This window comes from Crotalus tigris, unplaced genomic scaffold, assembly GCF_016545835.1.
Source record: "Crotalus tigris isolate CLP2741 ecotype Arizona unplaced genomic scaffold, ASM1654583v1 scf7180000024362.2655971311:6658466, whole genome shotgun sequence".
NCBI classification, from domain to species: domain Eukaryota; kingdom Metazoa; phylum Chordata; class Lepidosauria; order Squamata; family Viperidae; genus Crotalus; species Crotalus tigris.
Genome location: NW_024100530.1, coordinates 1966047 through 1987692, shown reverse-complemented (window position 1 = coordinate 1987692; position 21646 = coordinate 1966047). Strand labels below are relative to the sequence as shown.

The 21646-nt window shown below is 43.9% G+C and overlaps 1 protein-coding gene across 3 annotated transcripts; it reads right to left on the bottom strand.

Moving 5' to 3' along the window:
* Nucleotides 1-1636: 1636 nt before the first annotated feature.
* ZNF507 (zinc finger protein 507) lies at nt 1637-19350 on the bottom strand. Of its 3 annotated transcripts, none has more exons than XM_039327521.1 (8): nt 19232-19350; nt 16796-17036; nt 14166-16225; nt 12298-12406; nt 9330-9444; nt 8352-8456; nt 7235-7369; nt 1637-6529 (listed from the first exon to the last, which is right to left on the bottom strand). In XM_039327521.1, exons 3-8 carry the CDS (start codon nt 16218-16220, stop codon nt 6178-6180), a joined length of 2871 nt encoding a protein of 956 aa, XP_039183455.1. In that variant the 5' UTR covers nt 16221-16225; nt 16796-17036; nt 19232-19350; the 3' UTR covers nt 1637-6177. The 3 variants fall into 3 exon arrangements, with proteins under 3 accessions (XP_039183455.1, XP_039183456.1, XP_039183457.1); XM_039327522.1 differs by lacking the exon at nt 19232-19350 and adding an exon at nt 18953-19007; XM_039327523.1 differs by lacking the exon at nt 16796-17036 and having other exon boundaries at nt 19232-19285.
* Between the last annotated feature and the right edge of the window lie 2296 nt (nt 19351-21646).

Here is a 21646-nt window from a genome sequence, read left to right as displayed (position 1 = left end):
CCGCTGCCTTTGCGCCGGGGAAGGTGGAGCTTCCCGTACAGGTAGTCCTCGCTTTACAACAGTTCGTTTAGTGACCCTGCGTCATTGCGACGGCGCTCCAAAATGAGACTCAGGTCCCTTCTCCACACTTAACGACCCTTGCGGCCTCCCCCTGGTCGCCCGATCAAAATTCACACCCTTGGCGACTGACTCGGATTTATGACGGTTGCAGTGTCCCGGGTTCACGGGAACCCCTTTTGCGACATTCTGAACAAGCAAAGCCAAGGGGAAAGTCAGCTGCGCTGAACCGCGGTGTTACTAACTGATAAAAGCGGCCAGCAGAGATTCGCTTTAACACCTGTGGCAGGAAAAGTCGTAAAATGGGGCAGAATTCACGTGACAAATGTCTCACTTGGCAACAGAAATGTTGGGCTCCGTTGGGGTCGTAAGTCGAGGCCTATCTGCACAGCCGATTTGTGGCGGTCTCCTCTGCAGATGCTAGCCAGGTCCAACTGGGATCAGCTCTCTCAAGATCAATTAGATCAGTGTTTCTCAATCTTGACCATTTTAAGGCATGTGGACTTCAACTCCCAGAATTCCACAGCCAGCAATGCTGGCTGTGGAATTCTGGGAGTTGAAGTCCACATGCCTTAAAATGGTCAAGGTTGAGAAACACTGAATTAGGTATACTACCTTTTCACCCACTTCTGGTCAATCCTGTCCAGTTTTCGGAGATTGCCTAGCAACACAAGGCTTTCAGAAGGGGTTGGCCATTGCCTCCTTCCTGGGGCTGAGAGAAAGTGCCTGGTCCAAGGTCACCCTGCCGGCTTTGTGCCCAAAGCAGGTCTAGAATTCACAACCTCCTGGTTTTTAGCCCGATGCCTTCACCCCTGCACCAAACTGGCCCTTAGGTGCTACCTCTTAGCTGGACTTGCCAAAAAGACATATCCAAACCAATAGACAGCTGTCCAAAGGTCCACCCTAGACAGAAAGAGGAGTGAAACATCCTAATCTGGATTAAGAAGGATGTGCGAACACAGTCAGTGGTGGGATTCAAATATGTGAACAACTGGTTCTCTGTGTGGATGCCGCTTCCGGAAGTCCATTAAAAAATTAGCTACCTGTTCTGCCGAACTGGTGCGAACCAGCTGAATCCCACCACTGAACCCAGTTTCCCGGAACCATTATTAACTAGTACTAAATAGGTGCTTCAGTTTAGGATTAGAATGAACCTACCTAGTTGTGATTTATGGAACCACCTGTGATTCAGCCAGGGGTTGGCATGGACGTCCCATGTTGAACTAAACTGCCAGAGTTCATAATTTCTCTTAAGTAGGTAGAACCGTTGTAAGGTTTCTACGTGCAACTTGGCTCCAGATGCAGAACTAACAACGGATGGTGGATCCGGTTTCCTTTGTACTTTTAATCTTCCGTGACCAATTCATTTTTCTTCATAGAATGCCTTTCAGGTTGCAAGAGCTGGAAAAGGTTTCCGTATAAAACAAAGCAAAATCATCTATTTTTGTTCTCAGAGATTAACAAGATTGAAGGCTGTGTATTTTTTTTTTAAATCAACAGAAAATCGAATTTCGCCACTTTGCTCTGTTTGCTTTTAAAGTGGTCCATCTAAGAGTAAATCAAGAGCACGTTACCGAGGTATTCAACAAAGGAGTTTATTTACCAAAATACAATTAGTCAATACATGACAAAACTTCTGTAAAAGTAAAATAAATTATTCTAACGTTGTTCGGTATCTCGTAAGGTAGTCAAAGTAGCTCTACAAAGCCTGCGCCCATCATTTCTAAACAAGACAATTCTAAAGAGAGCTTAAGGCATGCAGTTTAATGTGCGGATCTTACAAAATAAGCCATCCTATCAGTAAGATATAGCAAGAGAGAGAGAGAGAGAGAAAAAACCCCCCCAAGATCTGCGGTTTTCTACATGTCAGTTTTCGATACGTTTTATACTTTGGCTATAAAAAACAGTGCCATCGTATTACAATTCTTTTTCTTAAAAAAATATAAATGTATCCATGCTCATGAATATCAAATGCAAAAGTCTATTAAATATATTTTAACATTACTTTGAGCACCGACTGTACATTTTATTCATTTATTTAGTGATTAAATAAGAGCTTTAAAATTCAGAAACTGGCAGTAACTTCACTGTCTCTCAAGGGAAGGATACGATGTGAAGCTGTAAAATAGCCTCTATTGTCCAAGCTGTTAATGCCATACTTAATTGTGGAAGCAGGCCCCTATTAAATATAATATTCTGTTTCCAGGTAAGCTGTTTAATGCAATCATATGGAATGAGCTCAGACTTAAGGTTTTAGTCTACTCAGACAGGAAAGCAAAGAGTGAATTGCACTGGTGCTTCCCATATCCTAGATGTCTGGTTTACTTCCGCATCCACTAAGGTTCAAGCCACGTTTGCATAATATCTGCATGTATAAAGACTAGAAAAAAATGCAAATTCGGGCTTGCTTTCTACAGGGGTTTTATGTGCGCCTTACCTAAATACTACGTGTCGTGCACAAATATCCAGTGAGTGCAAATGTGATTTCAACCACTCTCATATTCTTCTACTCTGTTGTTGGCAGGGTTTTACATCTGGGTGGTTCAGCTGATTAGCTCCAACAAGAATTGAAGCATGCTGATTTTTTTTTTAGCATAGTATGTATTCAATACAATACATTGAATACAGCTGGAGGCTACCAAGGAATAAGGTGGTTTTCTAACTCTGCTCCCTAACAAGGGTATATAAATAACTGCAGCTTGGAATATAAACGGGAACTGTATCCGCAAGAACTGGAAACTAAAGCTGACTTTTTAATTCAGAGCCCTGAATTCAGCTCCTACATAAATTAAAACATACAGTATAATTAGCGAGTCTAAGCATCATCTTACCAATATCTAAAAAATGAAGACATGCTATATATCTGAAAAGTGCTTTTTGATTAAAAAAAAAAAGGAAATGACTGACATCCAAATAGGGTACACCTCAACATTTTTCCCCCTTAAGCCAAGTAACATGATCAATAAACTCCTTTCAGACTCAAGATTGATGAATGTCAGTTTAAAATTGGTTGGCTTTTTGTGCAAATAAAGGTAATGTCACTCTTTTAGTACGGACTAGTCACTTAATTTTTTTTTTTTAATTTTTTGGGACTTAACAGTGTGAGTTAAAGATTACATGCAGAAAATATACTTATTTATTCCTTGTGCTTTCTTAAAAAAAATTACATGCCTAAAAATTAATAGCTAACTTCAATAGGAACTTCACTGCTGTTATATACTGTAAGCTTATATTTTGACAATTTTCTTGTAGTGTACTAAAGAGGCATGATCTATTATGAAGAATGAAAATTTACAAAGAACAGCCACCCTGGCTTGAAAAGGAAAATTAAAAATGAAATTTTAACCTAGGTAATTTATAACGGAGCCTAATCAGGTTACAATAAACAGATCGTTTATTCTAACAAAAGGGGATGAAATAATGATCTTTTTAGTATGAGTGCAGATACTTAAAGAAGTACCCAAAAATTTCCTCTTTGCAAGCACATCAGAAATGCATGAGGAGGATGAAATGTCAATAGAAAAATGAATATCAAGACATTATCTTAAAACCCATTCTAACCAGTCTCATTTCCATTTTCTTGACTGGGAAAATCAAATACTGTACAGCAACCTGAAATGGACACATTCCCTCAGTTTCCCCTTAGATGAGTGTCCAGCCTTGACAACTTGAAGACTTGTGGACTTCAACTCCCAGAATCCCCCCGCCAGCCAGTCTTAAAGTCTTAGATGTTCTGTTCCTTAAAAAAAAGTTTCTCCACCTCAGGAACTTTTAAGATGCATGGATTTCTTCTCCCAGAATCCCCCAAATTCTGGAAGTTGAAATCTATGCATCTTAAAAGTTATTGTGGTTGAGAAACGCTGCCTTAAAGGATAACTTGACATTCTACATCCTATCTAACCGTAATTCTAACCTGACATATTTCTGTAAATCAAGAATGGGTAACTTGGCAGAAGATTATATCTCATTTAAAAGTAAAAAGTTGGGCAAGGGAAAGAGCTGCCATTTTTATTTCTGATTTTTCTTTTTCTTTTGGCAAGAATGGGTACCAGGAAACTGTGGGCAGTAGGCTTTTCTCAAATTTGTACTATACAAGGGCCTCCGAACTTGGCAATTTTAAGACTTCTGGAGTTCAACTCCCAGAATTCCTCAGCCAACCACGCTGGCTGGGAAATTCTGGGAGTTGAAGTCCGTAAGTCTTAAAAGTCGGCAAATTTGGGGACCGCCCCCCAGACTATTACAATACTCTCTTTTCATATAATGCTGCATATAATTTAGAAGGAAACAATACACAGGATTAAACAATGCAAAAAGGAGGAATTCTACATTGGGTAATATGAAATGCTTTCAAGAACCGTTCTGCATTCAGCCTTTAAAGTTTGAAAATGATTTACACGAAGTTGAAGGAGGGGAAGGAGACGCCCAACTCAAGTAGCACCGTAAAAAACTGTGAGGTTTTAACTTAACTTTGCTAAAATACAAATATAAATAGATTAATAAATAGACAAGGAACATACCTTGCATGTCTGGCAAAATAATTCAAAACTGCGTATGAAGCCACTATAAGTAATGAGCTACTCGAAAGAAAATACAATGGGGGGGGGGGGTGACATGAGCTGAGAGAGAACTGCTAAAAGGAAGCATCAACTGCATTTCGTACAGAGAACACTGGCTGCGTAGAATTGAGAAGAGGCTGTGTAATTAGCATGGAAACCCACTGGCGGTTACAACCAAAGAAAGAAATCCAGGCATAAAGCAGGGATCTCCAAACTTGGCAACTTTCAAGACTCGTGGACTTCAACTCCCAGAATTCCCCAGCCAGAATGGCTGGCTGAGGAATTCTGGGAGTGGGGATCCCTAAGTCTTAAAGTTAGCAAGTATGGAGAGCCCTGGGCTAAGAGATGAAAGTTGTTAACACCTGCCAAATCCTAATAGGGTAATGTCACAAGGTGTTAGACAGTACGCACAAAACCAAGGGATGTCTTTTATCTTCCTGAGATTTTTTTTTTTTCCAGAGATCAGCAAGGAGGGGCAAGCGGCGAAAAGAAATTAGCCTTTGCTCTCGTTTTGATGGAACAAATTAAAAGCTGCCTGAGACTGGAAGGGACCGGTTTGTTTTCGGGGGCTAAATTTACCAGGGTTTTCATTGGAGTCGCAATGGATTTTTGTATAGAGATTTTGAAATGTTATTTGATGAGAGGAAGAGGCGGAGAGGGAGAAAGAGACAGACAGACAGACATAGGGGAGAGATCCCTTTCATTGCACTGCTTCAGAGTTAGATTAACAGTTTACCTTGTCTCTTGTGACCCTTCTAAAATTATGCATGCTGAAATGAAATACTAATCAATATCTGCTTATCCTATGTACAGGTAGAACTGAAAAACTTTGCTAAAGAGGGCCCGAGGACATACTTACTTTTCTATCGCATCAAAGGAAAGAATTAAGCAGCCAAATATTTTACCCAGAGGCAGAACTTATTTTATGTTGCTTGATGCAGCTAGAATTTTGCCCAGAAAACAATCGGTTGCGACGGGAAGCCTAAGAACGAACAAAGGCTTCCATCCTCAGAAATGGCTGCTTGCTGGTCGTAGCAAGGTGGTTTTCTTTAAAACTCACCTGAAGCAGATTTTATGCTGTCTAGATGCATTTCTAGGCAGAAAGATTAAATCCCTTTTTGTTAATTCCTCACGGTCAATTCTCTCTGTCACTATCATTTGGGTTAATAATAGGCGTTAAAAAATAGTTCTGTGGGCAGAAGACAACTTCTGGATTTTTACGGTAAACGCAGCATTATTCACGTTACGGTTTCTTCGAAAGCTTGTAAAATGACAGAGGGCTTCAGATGGAGGAAGGAACGAGGGACTTGCACTTTGAGCAAATAAATATGTACACATACATACAGGCTTGTTCCTAAGTTCTTTGATTTAGCAAGTCTTTCAGGCCAAGTTGGAGGTCCGGAGTGAAAGGAACTTTGTCTAGCTCAGTGTTTTCCCACTTTGACAAATTTGAAGATGCGCGGACGTCAACTCCCAGAAATCCTTAGCCAGCAGGGCTTTCTGGAGAACTCTGGGAGTTGAAGTCCACGCATCCTTCAAGTTAACAAAATGGAGAAACCTTGATTTAATTTATACCTTGAGCTGCTGCCTGGTCCTTATTGAGAATGATGTTGATGATTTCCCCTTCGTGTTCTTTCATATGGTCCAACAAATTCTCTTTGCTGGTGGACTCAAATCCACAGATACAGCAGCAGAAGAGCAGAACACAGTATTCTGAGCCAAGGTGGGACTGGCCTGGAGCCTTCTCTGAACTGCTTGAGGTATTGGTGGTAGAAGCTGGATCCTGATGGTTGTCTGAACCCATTATTTTATTCTCCATCGGCTTAGGAGAAGTTGAAAAAGACAAGCCTTCGGAGCTACTGGCATCATCGTCCAAAGTTTTGGTTACTTTCTTCCCAGGCAGCTGACCCAGTAGCCTACAAGATAAAGATAAAGAGAAGTTTGGCATAAGAAGAGTTTTCTTTGCGCCGTTATATAAATTTAATAAATAAATAAATAAAATCAAAAGTAAAATAAGTGGCCAGCTAGCAAAGGCATCCGTTTTCATTCTCCATCCATCCCCTATTTTGGATGGTTATTCTGGAACCTGAACTAAGATGCCTTGTAATTCTATCCAGACAACATAAACTCAACGAAAATGGTTTTAAAACAAATATTTATTCCAAGAATTCTTAGCAGAAACTTACTATTCTGAAGATGCGTCCAGTTGTATATATTTGTCCATTTTGAGTAGGTAAAAGGCAGTATTTTCTCCATATCAGCTTAGCGTGGTTACGGACGATCTCCATGCGTGCAGCATGGTGGGTTAGACAAAGGCTTTCTTTACAAGCTGGCTGGTAGCCAGGATATCCTGTGATGAACTTTGTGGCACCTCCCACTGACTAGGTAAGTATAGGATTCACTGAACAGCTAAAACTACATTACCCATAAGCCATCTCTTAAGGAAACAGCGTTTAACCCTTTAAATGCTAAACGTTCTAACATACAGTTCTTAAGCTAACAGGCTGGTCCAGCACAATGATGTTTCTTTTCTAAACCCAGAGGATTAAAATCTTTTCAGTGGTGGTGTTCAATGGAGTCTGGTGTCACAAACCTAAACAGGGACTGCTGAACGCACGCACCTGCTGCTTTGTGAAATTGCATCGTTAATCGCTTTATTCACTTGTTCATAATTATAATTTTCATCACTTGCATGCTTCCACATGTGAGACTTTAGGGAAGGCGGGTGGCTGCACACATATCCGCAGAGAGAACATCTGAAACAACAAGAGGATGCAAAAGTTATTGCAAGTGAAAAACATACGACAGCAAAGCAGACCTGTAACTCCATTTTCAGTTAAACTTGGCTTATCTGGAATTGCAGTTTAAGTAACATTTTAAAGAATCTCTACAGGGCACCTTCCCTAACAGTAAGTCTGTCTCTGGGCAAATATACACTCCTATCTAAGATTAGCTAGTTAAATGGATTTTTAAGGATGCAGAAATTGTACAAGAAGCAACGGATGGAAACTAATCAAGGAGAAAAGCAATCTAGAACTAAGGAGAAACTTCCTGACAGTTAGAACAACCAGAAGTGGTGAATGCTCCAACACTGGAAGTGAGACTGGACAGCCATTTGTCTGAAATGGTATAGGGTTTCCTGCCTGAGCAGGGGGGTCGACTAGATGACCTCCAAGGTCCCTTCCAACTTTATTATTATTATTATTATTGTTGTTGTTGTTACTATTATTTATTATTATTACTGCTATTACTGCTACTAATACTATTTTTTTAGTGCCGTTTCAGTCAGAAAACTGTTGTATTGTTGTAAACCAAGGACTATCTGTACTACATACCAGATAACTTATCAATTGAAAAAAAACCTGATTCCTAATCCTTCAAAAGATTATTCGGCGAAACAAATGAACAGTTCAATAGCAGAAACTGCATGGCACTCCAGTTAAAAGGGACTGAGACATTCTCTCAAGGAGGGACTTTGGAATGCAATGGTTGATTAAAAAAGGATGAGTGGTCTTCCAAATATAGCTACACTGCAAATCTCAGCAGCTCCACTCAAGCCATCCCAAACAAAATGCTTCTTAGGTAGCTGATGGCAACGCAGAATAAAGACTAAAAAGGCGGACAGACCAAGCAATAAGAACAGATCTAAAGAAACCTTGAAAACTGTAACTCCGTTATTTAGCCAGGGAACAAGATTGCTGTCGGTGCTACTGTCTTGCTGAGCTATTTGTTACCTACTTGAACTGCTCCATTAACTGCACTGCCTGATGCTCCTGTGGATGGCGTCTCATATGACACTTCAAGCTATTCATACTCGTTGTGGCGAAGTCACAGACGCGGCATCTGAACAAAAAACAAAGGAAGGGTTGACTCCGGAAGTCTTGGTGTCCCCTTGGTATTTTAATGCCCCAGAATTAAAATAAAAATGTTTCGGAACATTCGCAATGCTTCTAGGTTTGATCACTTGCAATCCAATAGTCAAACATGGACCTCCTTGACTTCCAAACTCATTTTTTGCTGGGATACAAGGAAAATTCTGGTTGGGGAGTTCTGGAAGTGACCATCGGCAAAAGGCTGGTCAAGTTTATCAAAAGATGGCTGCCATTAAAATAGCAAAGTCACAAGTCAAAAGACCTTTCCAGATGTTGGTAACCTACTCAAACAAGGAAGCAGAGAGACAGATGACTACCGGACACTGAAAACCCCACAGCCTTTGCAAAAATATCGCTAAATTGTTTAAGATGACAGAATGGGGAAAATATTAAATATATGTTATATTAAATATGGACTGTAGCCCTGTAACTGAATTTAACAGTTTATTTAAAAAAACAGTTATAAATTTATTTATATTTCAACCCTTGCATTACTTTGGAATGCAATCTCCAAAATGTTCCTCAAAGTGACTTTGGGCTGGCAACCGTCACTCTCTAAAACCCTGGGCTTAATCCACTCGCTTTGATAATTTAGTGGGTAAAAATTTAAGTTTGAATTCTGCCAATGAAAAGAGATTATATTTATGGCAAGCAGAAGCGTAGGAAACAGGCTGGAGGATTCCAAGTACATTTCAAGAGCAAACCCCTGATCGTTTATGCCCTCCTTCAAAATCAGAATATTTCAAATGGCCCACTGGCTGCTGCAAAGGAGCCGTGAAAACAAACACAAACAAAACAAAATCGGCTTAAATTCCATGGATAATCAAAATGCAGATATATTCACCTGTAGGGCTTATCCGAGTTGTGAATCCGTCTGTGATTCCTCACTCCAACATACGTTGTACTTGTGTAGTCGCAAATGTCGCAACGGTAAAGTTTCTGAATTGAGATCTTGTCCCCTATAATAAGAACACCAGAAAACATTTGTTCCCCTTCAATCTGGTTTCTACTAGGGCTAATTAGATATCCTTGAGAACCCTCTAAGCCAGTGTTTCTCAACCTTGACCATTTTAAGGCATGTGGACTTCAACTCCCAGAATTCCACAGCCAGCAATGCTGGCTGTGGAATTCTGGGAGTTGAAGTCCACATGTCTTAAAATGGTCAAGGTTGAGAAACACTGCTCTAAATTGTAAATAAAACACAGGGAAGGCATCATAACTTTCCTACTATGGAAGACAAGCTGAACCATGCTGACGACCAGCCACTTATCTATTTATTAAATTTATATGCTGCCTATCTTGCTATCGAGAGAAACTCTGGCTGGCCTTGGAAACCTTATCCTCCGGTATTTGCCTCTTCGCCCTTTCCAATCACGAAGATTGGCAGCGTTCACACCACAACTTTTAAGGGATGCTGCATTTCAATTGTTTCGAATCACCGTTCCTTCTCCAGTGTTTTTTTTTAAAAAAAGAGGGCTAATTTGGGCTCCTGTCCTTAGATGTTTCTAGATCACAATACCATTTCTGAATTGCTGTGATCAAAACTGGACACATTTTGTACTACCGTTTGTGGTCACAGTCACCCTTTGTGTAACCGGAGGGTAGGATATATCAATGTAATATACACACACGGACCCATTTGCACTATTCAGGGGACCCCCAAGGGCACAGATAAACCTCCAAGTGGCCTCAACGACTCTCAGAAAGAGTGCTAACGATCAGATGACTGCAAGGAGTATAAATCATTCCAGAAGAAGAAGAAGAAGAAGAAGGAGGAGGAGGAGGAGGAGGAGGAGGAGGAGGAGGAGGAGGAGGAGGAGGAGGAGGAGGAGGAGGAGGAGGAGAGGAGGGAGGAAGGAGGAGGAGGAGAAGGAGAAGGAGAAGAGAAGAGGAGAAGAGAAGAAGAAGAAGGAAGAAGAGAAGAAGAAGAAGAAGAAGAAGAAGAAGAAGAAGAAGAAGAAGAAGAAGAAGAAGAGAAGAAGAAGAAGAAGAAGAAGAAGAAGAAGAAGAAGAAGAAGAAGAAGAAGAAGAAGAAGAAGAAGAAGAAGAAGAAGAAGAAGAAGAAGAAGAAGAAGAAGAAGAAGAAGAAGAAGAAGAAGCCTGGCAAAGGATGTATCATTGACTGGAGGTAGGAGATGACCAGGCTGAGCCCTCAGGGGGCAGGATCAAACATGTCATCAGTTTGAAGTCGCTGTGCTCCCATAACAGACCTAAGTCCAGCCTCCCTTGAATTCTCTTGACTCCTATGGAGGGCAAATTTGCCTTGACCTTGAGTGGATCAGATTCTTGTGTATAGGTAAGAGGTAATAAACTTGAAGTGCTTTGAACTAAACTCCTACTCCTGGTTACTTCTGCTTGATGCTGGTGTCTGTAGTCACTACTCCCCCCCCCCCACCAGCATTGTGCACTACAAAACTCTCCGATTAAATTTGTTAATTTGACAAAGCGCTACACACCCATTCCCTTTTACTAAATGATTTAGTTGAGCTAGTGGGTTTAGGGCCTGCTTTCATGCATACACGTCTCAGAAGGGGAAGAAAGTATGACAATCTCGGTTTAGCTGCGGTTTTTTTTTCCGTAGCAACCCAACATTTTCCCCTCTGATCCTGGGCGCTGGGGATCCCTTTAATGTTACAAGTACAGCCATGGTGAACAGGAACACTGATGATTTTTCTAAGCAGGGAAGGTATGTTCCTGCTCAAGCAACTGACAGGCAAGCAGATGCTGCGCCATAAACTTTGGGGGTTTTATAGAGGTGGCATCTGTTTGACAAGAGGGCTTCCTTCCTGCAATTGTACCTTAATTTGATTGCAAAGGGCTTTCAAAATGCTTCGGAAAGCTAGCATTCTCATTTAATGAATACAATTAAACAGGAAATGGTATCAAGTGAAGGCAGGCTTCTAACATGAGGTTTTCAGATAAAAAGATACTTTAAGATACGAGGCAGGGCAGGAAACGCCCCCTCCTTTTTTTTTTTGAGCAACCAGCAATCAAGAAACAAGGCAGACAAACCCTGATCTCTGCACCCAGATGAAGGAATTAGCGAAGAGAATCTCTACCCAGGGTTGCATCTTCAAATAAATCATCATTATTAAATGACAAGAGGCCTTAAACAGGGATAGCTGAGAAACGTTGCCCTCTCTCTCAATTCTCCAAAGAGAATTCAGATTCTATTTGCAACTGGGGGAGCAAAGGATGAGTTTACAATGGCCTACTTGCAACCTGGCACCCTTTAGAGCAGGGGGGTCTCCAAGCTTGGCAACTTTAGGACTTGTGGACTTCAACGCCCAGAATTCCCCAGCCAGCCTGAGAGTTGAATGGGAATTCATTGTGGGAGTTGAACTCCACAAGTCTTAAAGCTGCCAAGTTGGGAGAGCCCTGTGCTTCAGACCAATGCTTCTCAATCTCAGCAACTTTTAAGACTTGTGGAATTCTGGGAGTTGAAGTCCACAGCTCTTAAAGTCAACTGAGATTGAGAAATGTTGCTCTAGATCAGGGGCCTTCAAACTTGGCCCTTTTATGACTTGTGGACTTCAACTCCCAGAATTCCTCAGCCAGGCACGCTGGCTGAGGAATTCTGGGAGTTGAAGGCCACAAGTCATAAAAGGGCCAAGTTTGAAGACCCTTGCTCTGGATCTACCAGGTTATAATGCCTGAAACTGCCAGCCAGCAGAGCCAAGTAGTTGAGTAGGGCGCCAGGAGAGAGAGGGAAGGTGCACCCTGGCCATTCTCACAATCACCCAGCTGAGAGCCATGGCGTGCAAGGGGAACCCAATCCAATCCACAAAACTAGCCAACGAGATAGACAGTACCAACTCTTTCATCTGCTTCACTGCAGGCCACTAAGGCCCCGTCAAACGTCGGGGTTGCACACGTATCGGGGAGACTGTGCTGCTCTCTTTCGTGACTGCGCAGCTGACTCTGGAATACAAAACAATTGCATAAGTGTTACCGTCACGTTAAAACAATGTTGTTAAGTTTGTCCAGTTGGGCATTCTTTAATTCCATGAGCATTAATGACAGTGAGTGAGCTGATCATGTCAATGCATGACTCAAAGCCACAACTGAACAGCAGTTCGATAACTAAACCCAAATTGGTTGGGTTCTTCCATCTTGCTAGGGTTGTCAGTCATGGTTTAAAAGTCAAAACAGCTCAGTTCACACAGCATGAGGTGCCAGTGTGTAAACCTAGGTCAACACCTAGTCAGGAGAGAATGTGGGCGCAATTATTGCATATCGTGAGATGGATTGTAGGAAATCCTATGAGATAATTGGAGATCATCTTCAATCTAAGCTAGTGTTTTTCAAACCTGGCAACTGTTATAATGTATAGACGTCATATCCCAGAATTTTCCAACCAACATCCCAGACCTCAACTTAGCATGCCGAGTTCCCCCAGCCAATTCCCTGAATCCTGGGAGTTGAAGTCCACACAACTTTTAAGTTGCCAAATCTGGAAATCACTGATCTAAATGAACTATATTTGCTTGACTCAGTGCATTTGGGAACTTAGGCAATTGTGGTATAGTCAATAAAACGTAAGAACACCAATTTTATGACTGCACTCATACAGAAATCTAATGAAGACATCAATTCTTTGACAACCTGAATAAAGTCTGTTTGCAGTACTGCCTGCTCCCTGCTCCATTACTCTGCCAAGCTACACCAAGTGTAAACCTTACAGTGAATGGTTGCAGGCCCTGGGTATGTCTAGCCTAATGAAGAGAAGAACTAGGGATGATCTGATAGGAGTCTTCCAGTGCTTGAGGGGCTCTTATAGAGAAGAAGGGATCAACCTATTCTCAAAGCACCTGAAGGCAGAGCAAGAAGCAATAGGTAGAAGCCCATCAGAGGGAGATCCCACCTGGAACGAAGGAGGAATTTCCTGACATTTGTTCCCCTTCAACCCTGGTTTCTACTAGGGCCGGGGGTAGGCAACCTTGGCTCTTTTTTGACTCGTGGACTTCAATTCCCAGAATTCCTGAGCCAGCATGGCTCAGCTTGGAAACTTCTCCCTTTCCCCTCAGCATGGCTGGCTCAGGAATTCTGGGAGTTGAAGTCCACTAGTCATAAAAGAGCCAAGGTTGCTTACCCCTGAACTAGATCTCCAAGATCCCTTCCAACCCTGTTATGGGTAGTCCTCGGCTTATGACCGCAACTGAGCCCAAAATTTATCTTGCCAAGTGAGAAATTTGTTAAGTGAGTTTTGCCCCATTTTACAACTTTTCTTGGCCACATTGTTAAGTGAACCACTGCAACTGTTCAGCCAATAACATGGTGGCTAAGTGAATCTAGCTTCCCCTCATTGTCAGGTCACAAAAGTTGATTACGTGACCCCGGAATGCTGCAACCATCATAAGTGTGAGTCAGTTGTTAAGCATCTGAATTTTTCTCATGTGACTGTGGGGATGCTGCAACAGCCGTGTCATAGGTCCCTTTTTTCCCTGCGGTTGTAACTTTCAAACAGTCACTAAATGGACTCCTGTAAGTCAAGGACTACCCGTATTCTAAGCTTCTGTGTTTTGTATACAAGCAGAACCACAATCAGAAACCAAAGCTGTGGCTGCACAAAATGGGCAGAGGACTCCAGTGTGCCACCCCCCCCCTTTCGCCTAATTCTAAGCACTCAAGCTGGCCATTTGGGCCCAGCATTTGACTAACCCAAGGCGCAGCTGTTCACCTTGTAATGAAAAGAATCCTCGCACTGTTTACACTGGTACATTCGGGTTTTGCAGTGGTTGATCATGTGACTTTCTAGATCCTTGCTGTGGTCGGCGACGTGCTCGCAAATCGGACACTGATAAGGCTGCCGCTGCCGGTGGACCCTCAAGTGCTGCTTGATGTAGCCCTTGTTGCCGCTGCTGTAGTGGCATAAGCGACACCGGAAAGGCCGATCCGCGTCGGGGATATATTCCACCAGACTACTTCCCAACACGCTGGCATCCCCTGAAGGTTGGCACTGAACGTTATCCTGCAGCTCCTTCAAAATGTCCTCGTCGGAGGCATTTTGGTCCGTCCTCTCTTTCAGTTTCTCAATCACTGTCAGCAGTGACATGCTGATGCCCATTTTGATGGGGCCTTCGGAGATCTCCGGTTTGTCCTTCTGCAGTTCCACGAAAGCTTGCTCCTCTTGGTTCAGGCTACTCAATTCCTCCGTCTTCAGGGAGGCAAGCCGTTTCGAATGGCCTAAGTAGCTACCCTCAGGAAGCCTCGGCCCAGCCTCCGAACTTAAAGGATTTACATCGGCGAAAGCCCGGAAGCTGGATCGGGCAAGCTCCGCGGCTCTGATTGGCATGGTAACCAGGGCTTCGGCAGCTAGCGAGTGCAGCCTCAGAGACTCCGAATTGGTTCTCCTCCGGGCGGCTGGCGCATTTTCATTGGCCGTTTTAGCTCGGCTGGGATTCAGGTTGTCTTCTGCCTTTTCCGCGCTGCTCCACCCAATGATAACTTCTTCAATTTCAATCGAATTCTTATCCATGTGATAAATGTCGCCCGACACATCCCGTCCAGCCGGAGGGTGTTCAGGGGCGGCATCCACGGAATAATGCAAGACGTTATCCATGGCTTCGTTCTGCAAAACGGGCTCTCTGGCGCTGGGCAGGCGTTCCACAATGACGTTAACGTGGCCCTTTTTGTTTGGGCTGCAGTTAATGATTTTCTGGGCTGAAGAAAGCAAGCTGTCGGCCCCCGAATGGTCTTGGTCCAGATCTTCATGCGACCTTGGCTCCTCTAGGAATTTGTCTGCAGGTGAAAGCGCAGCTGCCTGACTTAGGGCTGATTCTTCCTTGACAGGTTCTTCAGTTTTGAAGGCCACCGGCTCGGGGCTACAAATGCGAAGTTGAACAGGCTGGTTGTTGCTTAGTCCCTGCTCGTTGTTTTCTAGGGAAAGGACGACGGTGTCCAACGTGGCAGAATCCGGCAAGGTGGCTTGTTCTTTTTCCTCCTCAAATATGGGATACGAGCAATTCACTTCTCCCGCGTGCTTCCAAGCGTGCGTTTTCAACATTCTTTGCTGTCCGCAAGTGTAGCTACAAATCAGGCATCGGTACATGCCATACTGCTCGTAAGTGTACCATTTCCGCCTCCCCTTCTCGGGCACTTGGGGTGGTGACGTCCCTTGATCTGTGCCGATTGTGATTTTTTCTACTGGCTCAGGCAAAACGGTACTCGACAGGCCGGTGGTGCAATGCGGTTCCTTCAACGTGGTGTGGATTTTGCTGTTGTTCTCTGGGTGACTTCGAACGTGACTTTCAAAATCTTCTACGCTCCGGGTGGTGAAACTGCACATGGAACACATAAGCACGACCTCGTTCTGCTGACCGTGTTGCTTGATGTGCTCCTTTAAGAGAGCAAGGGTGGGCGACACGGATTTGCAGAGACTACATTGGTAGCAAAGGACCTTCTTTTTACTCAGCGGAGGACTGTCCATCGTGTAATAGTCTTCTATATTGATTGTGCCCAAAGCAGGCAATTCCAGGGCTTTGGATGGGAGTTCTGGGAGGTTGGTGGTGTCAGGGTACAAGCGTTTTTTCCCAATTAAAACACATTTCTGCGACTTTTCACTTTCGACAATTTTGCTCAGCTTCTGAATGACCTGGATGAGAGGATCAGGTTTACACTTCAGCGGATCATCGGCGTTCTCTGCGGATGAGTTTACGATGGCTTCGGAAATCAGGACGGCTTCCTGTTCCCTCAGATTTGAGATTAGGGCAATGATGTTACTGCCTTCTTCCATAATACCTAAAATGGCAATAAACAAACAAACAATAAATTCATGCAGGGGTCTACAGATTGGAACTTCCAGCTTGTGAAGTACAGAGAAGAAAAAGATTTATATTTGGGGACTGTAAATATGTATTTTTTCATTTTACTGGCTATGATGATGCATGAGATGGCCTCTTTCATCATCAGCAAGCTGAAGTATGTGCGATTAGCTACAAGAACAGGATGCTTCTTTAATTAAAAAATGATCTTTCTCATGTGATGCTGGGAGAAGGCTCCTGCGTATTCTTTGGACAGCAGAGAGGACTAACTAACAAGTACTGGAGCGCATAACACCAGACCTATCACTAGAAGGCAAAATCACAAAGCTGCATCTCACTTACTTTGGCCATGTCATTCACTGGAGAAAGCAATTGCATTTGGAAGAGTTAGCAGTCAAAGGAAACCAGGCCACAGAAAACCACACAGAACTCAAAGAAATAGTGCAAGATTGGAAGATGTGGAGAGACCTGGCCGAAAGAATCGCTAAGAGTCGGACATGACTGAATGGACATCATCATCACCATCATCTTCACATGATGAGCTTACCAGGTTCTTGCCAGTCTAACAGATGGTTTAAAAGGGAAAGGGTTCAGAGACAATTTTTTTGTCTTGCCAGCCGCCACTCTCTTCTTAGCTGCTCTTTTGCTCTATTATTACAGGTGATTATTGCTGATATTCCCACGTGCCAGTGCACAGCATCGTTCATCAGAACAGCTGTCAGTTGAGCCTTTGCATCTTCCTTGTGGATTCTCTCCTCATGCTAACTGACAGAATTCATGGCCGTAATCTGGGACAAAAATATAGTTGATTAAGTATCTCTTTAGAAGAGAGGAAAGAAATCCATCTTTTCTACAGCATCATGCAACATTATTTTATTTTAGAAACAAAATGTAATCTACTAAAGACCGAGGAGTGCATAAAGCTTATTATTATATTCGTTTTCAAATCAGTCTTGATTCTTGGCAACGGCCTGGATGAGACCCTGCTGTTTTACTGGCCACATGTTCAGAGGTGGCTTTGACAATCAGTATCTTCTTCCAATGGCTGAGGGTGACTGGTCCAAGATTATCCAGCTGGCTTTGAGCCTAAAGCAGAACTAGAAAGGTATCCTGGTTTGGGTGTTTTGGTTCACAAAGTCTTCTATAATTTAGGGCAAATTACCTATAGGGCCTTCAGCTATGACAGAAAGTTTTGCACATCAAATTGATCATCTTGAATTAGCTCAGAAAGCAATCAGTAAGCAGCAGTCTGTTTAAACTCTAACAATATCATTATCCATGCCACCATTCACGGCCAGCTGCAATTTATAGATTGTCTGCAGCTTAAAGAGGTAGCATAACATAATCATTGATATATTGGACCAGGAGCAGGGAAATCTAGATTCGAGTCACTTTCAGCCAATCACTAGGAGACTCGGGGAAGTCACTTTCTCTCAGCCCAACCTACCCCCCAGAAAAAATAGGTAGAGGGAATGCTGTGTCTATTGCCTTGAACTACTAAATGCAAGGCAGAATATAAATCAAATAAATAATATTTTGATCCATCTAGGGTAAGATTCTAATAATACTTCACTCAAAGAATCTAAATGGGATTGGAATGTGGTAGTAATGACTTCTTATGTCAAAAAATAATAAAATAAAAATTTGGACAACAGAGTGGAGAATCCTGGGTTTCCAGTTCCTCCATTAGAATTTTATAGCCCGAGATATCCTAAATCTAACTAGGTATTTTCATACTAGCCTTTTATATGTAACAATTCAATTGAGGCTAATAATGGGCTAATAAATTACTAATTTACTAATAAAGTAATGTTTTGCTTTCAAGGCAAAAGAGGACAAGGAAGGGCAAATATAGGATGTATGCAAAATGCATGAGAAGCTGAAGCCAACTAAAATCCTTTTATGGAACTATAAAAAATGTCTCTGAAGTTAGGTTCAAACACAGACTTGTAAAGCAGTAGCTTTTAATTCTTTTTTTTTTAATATGGAATACCAATTTAATTCAAAATCTTCTATTAGCGTGGCAGTTATCACTTGCTCACACAACATCTTTACCCATCAATTGCAAACTAATTGGGAGGATTTTTGTGGAAAAAAACCCTATAAAACAAGAAAAAGTCTTGGAGACCAGGTGCATTTGCCCACCAAAAGGTTGGGGGGTGGGTGGGAAAAAACGCCTAACAGAATCTTCACAACTGACCATTAAGGAAGGAGTTTGACAGGCTCGACCAGTCTCCCTCTCTTTCCCCCCCCCCCGCACCTCCAGATGGATTTAGACTACAAATCCAAACATTCCCAGCCAGGCGCTTCTATTGGTTGGGAATTCTAGGAAGCGGTAATCTCCGCTATCTGGAGACGTGTCATATCGAGTAAACAGGTCGAAAACCCTTCATTCAAAAGGTTTGAATGGAAAAGTACTATTCTACACGTCCACTTATGGCGGGCGGAGAGAAAGGTGAATAAAGAAGGGAAAAACGCACGTCGGGATGGGACCGTTCAGAGCCCCCCCCCTCACCCACGACCCGTCGGTTCCCACGACGCCCTTGCCCGCAGGAGTGAATATGCCCCTTTTCTGGGTCTCTGCCCTGCCTGCAGCGAGCCCAACCTCGGGGGTTCACCCCGAGGGAGAGGAAGCCGCGGGGAAACACGCCAAGCGCCCTCGGGTGTGTGTGTGTGTGTGTGTGATGGTGGTGGAGAGGATCACCTTCTGCCGGGCGAAACGGGCTCCAGGGAGACCCCAAAGCGCCGATCCTTCCCGCAAAACGGCAGCCCTTCCTCTGGTGGGTCCCTCCGGTTGAGCCGCGGAGAGAGGCGAGCGGTTTTCGAGCTTCCCCCCCCCCACCCGCAACGCCTTGCTCGCTCTCTCTCTCTCCCCCCAGCTGCCTCTTCTTCCCGGCTGCCCCCCACCCGGCCCCGCTGGCCGTCCCTCCACGCCCCGTCCTCGCCGCCGCCCCCTGCCCTGCCCTGCCCTTCCCTCTCCTACCCCGGCTCTCCTTCCTCCTTCTTCTCTGCGGTAGCCCCCCGCTTCAAAATGGCGACGATGGAAAGGCGGTCACGTGACCCCGGCGGGGCCGGGTCAGGTGACCGGGGAGTGAAAGTTCCGTCTGACTTTCTTCTCTTTTCTTCCCCCGCCCTCCCCGCCCCACCTGTTACCATAGAGATCGGAAGGCGCCAGGCCGGCCGGCCGAGCGGAAAGCGCGTGCGCGCGCGTGCGCTCTCTCTCGCTCTCGCTCTCGCTCTCTCGCTCTCTCTAAGGGAGTTGGCGCGACCTTCTTAACCCGCTCCGGGAGCGAGCTTAGCCGCTTCTGTGGTACCGTAAGCCGAGGGCGGTAGCCCGAAGCATAAGACGGACCCGGTTTAAAAGCTATCCGAGCCTGGCGCCCGGGGGGAGGGCGGAGGGGGAGAGTCAGGTTTTCCCGCAAGCGACCCGCGGTCAGCTGGGTCGTGTGAACTGCCTCTCCCCGCGTCCATTTGCGGCACCTCAAGAGGGGCGGCGCGTGTATCTGGCCGCCGCTGCTTCTTTGCGCTTGTTTGTACGGTGCGGATCACTGAGCCGCTTTGTACTGCGTTGTAAGTTTTGTCATTGTTTCCATTTTATTTCCATTCTGCCCCGAGGAGATGGGCGGCCCATATCAGTGGAATAAATCAGTACGTAAAATAAACAAATATGTCCCCTTTTAAGCTACCGTTTCCTGTCCCTGGAGAGGTGATCCTCAGTTTAGCAGCCTGCAGACATATGGGGCTGCAATTACTGTTTTGTTTTATATATTTGTTATATTTTTACACTTTGCCTCTGTGCATGTGTATAAAAGTTATATATATTATATATGCATATGTGTATATATATATGTATACACACATATCACACACACACATTACACACCTGTTTGAGCAGGGGGTTGGACTAGAAGACCTCCAAAGTCCCTTCCTATCATTCTATGTACTACATTTATATATCATATGAAACTATATATGAAGCTAATACATCTAATACTGTGGAGGTCTTGGGGTTCTCTGACTTCGGTTGCTGGCTTGCAGATGTTTCATTTCCCCACCTCGATAACATCATTAGTGCAACCAGTGTGCTGTTTTCGAGGCTGGGGCTACGTGGTCCTGCTTGAACAAGAAGACAGGGTACTGATGATGTTACCTTATTGCAGGGGGTCTTCAAACGTGGCCCTTTTTATGACTTGTGGACTTCAACTCCCAGAATTCTCAGCAGGCACATCCCAGACACCTGAGGTTTTTGGTTTACAGTATAGGCCAGGGGTCTTCAAACTTGGCCCTTTTATGACTTGTGGACTTCAACTCCCAAACGCTGGCTGAGGAATTCTGGGAGTTGAAGTCCACAAGTCCTAAAAGGGCCACGTTTGAAGACCCCCTGCCTTACTGGGTAATGAAACGTCTGACTGGGCAATGAAACAACCAAGAGAGCAACAAGCACTCCACCGTTCAGCCCTGAATGATAGATACTCTCTCTTCTCTTGGAAAGACTGATTTTACTCCGGCCTCCCGTGATCCCTACAACAACAGCCTTGTCAGGTGGGTTGGGTTGAAAGAGAGGGACGGGCCAAGGTGGTCTTCAAGTCTAAGGCAGGCCTAGAACTCTCAGTTTCCTAGTTTATCCTCACATTTCACTCTGAGTCCAATCAGTGCAAAGGAAGAAGACTGCATTAACAGAGGGACGGAATCAAGATCACATGAAGTGTTAATACCACTTTACAAGGCCTTGGTAAGGCCACACTTGGAATACTGCATCCAGTTTTGGTCACCACGATGTAAAAAAGATGTTGAGACTCTAGAAAGTACAGAGAAGAGCAACAAAGATGATCAGGGGACTGGAGGATGAAACATACAAGGATCGGTTGCTGGAATTGGGTATGTCTAGTTTAAGGAAGAGAAGGACGAGGGGGGACAGGATAGCAGTGTTCCCATATCTCAGGGGCTGCCCAAAGAAGAGGGAGTCAAGCTATTCTCCAAAGCGCCTGAAGGCAGGACAAGAAGCAACGGATGGAAACTAATCAAGGAGAGAAGCAACCTAGAACTAAGGAGAAACTTCCTGACAGTTAGAACAATTAACCAGTGGAACAACCTGCCTCCAGAAGCGGTGAATGCTCCAACACTGGAAGTGTTTAAGAAGGGACTGGTCAGCCATTTGTCCGAAATGGTATAGGGTTTCCTGCCTGAGCAGGGGGTTGGACTAGATGACCTCTAAGGTCCCTTCCAATGTTATTATTATCATCATTATCATCATCTGTATGAATGTCTTTTTTTCTTCATTTTATCTAATAAAGATTTCTTACCTTGTAATTATTTTACAAACTCTTCAAGTTAGCTACCAGAGGGAAGGTCTTTTGGATTCTCCCCCCCCCCCTCAGTAATCAACATAGCTACAATT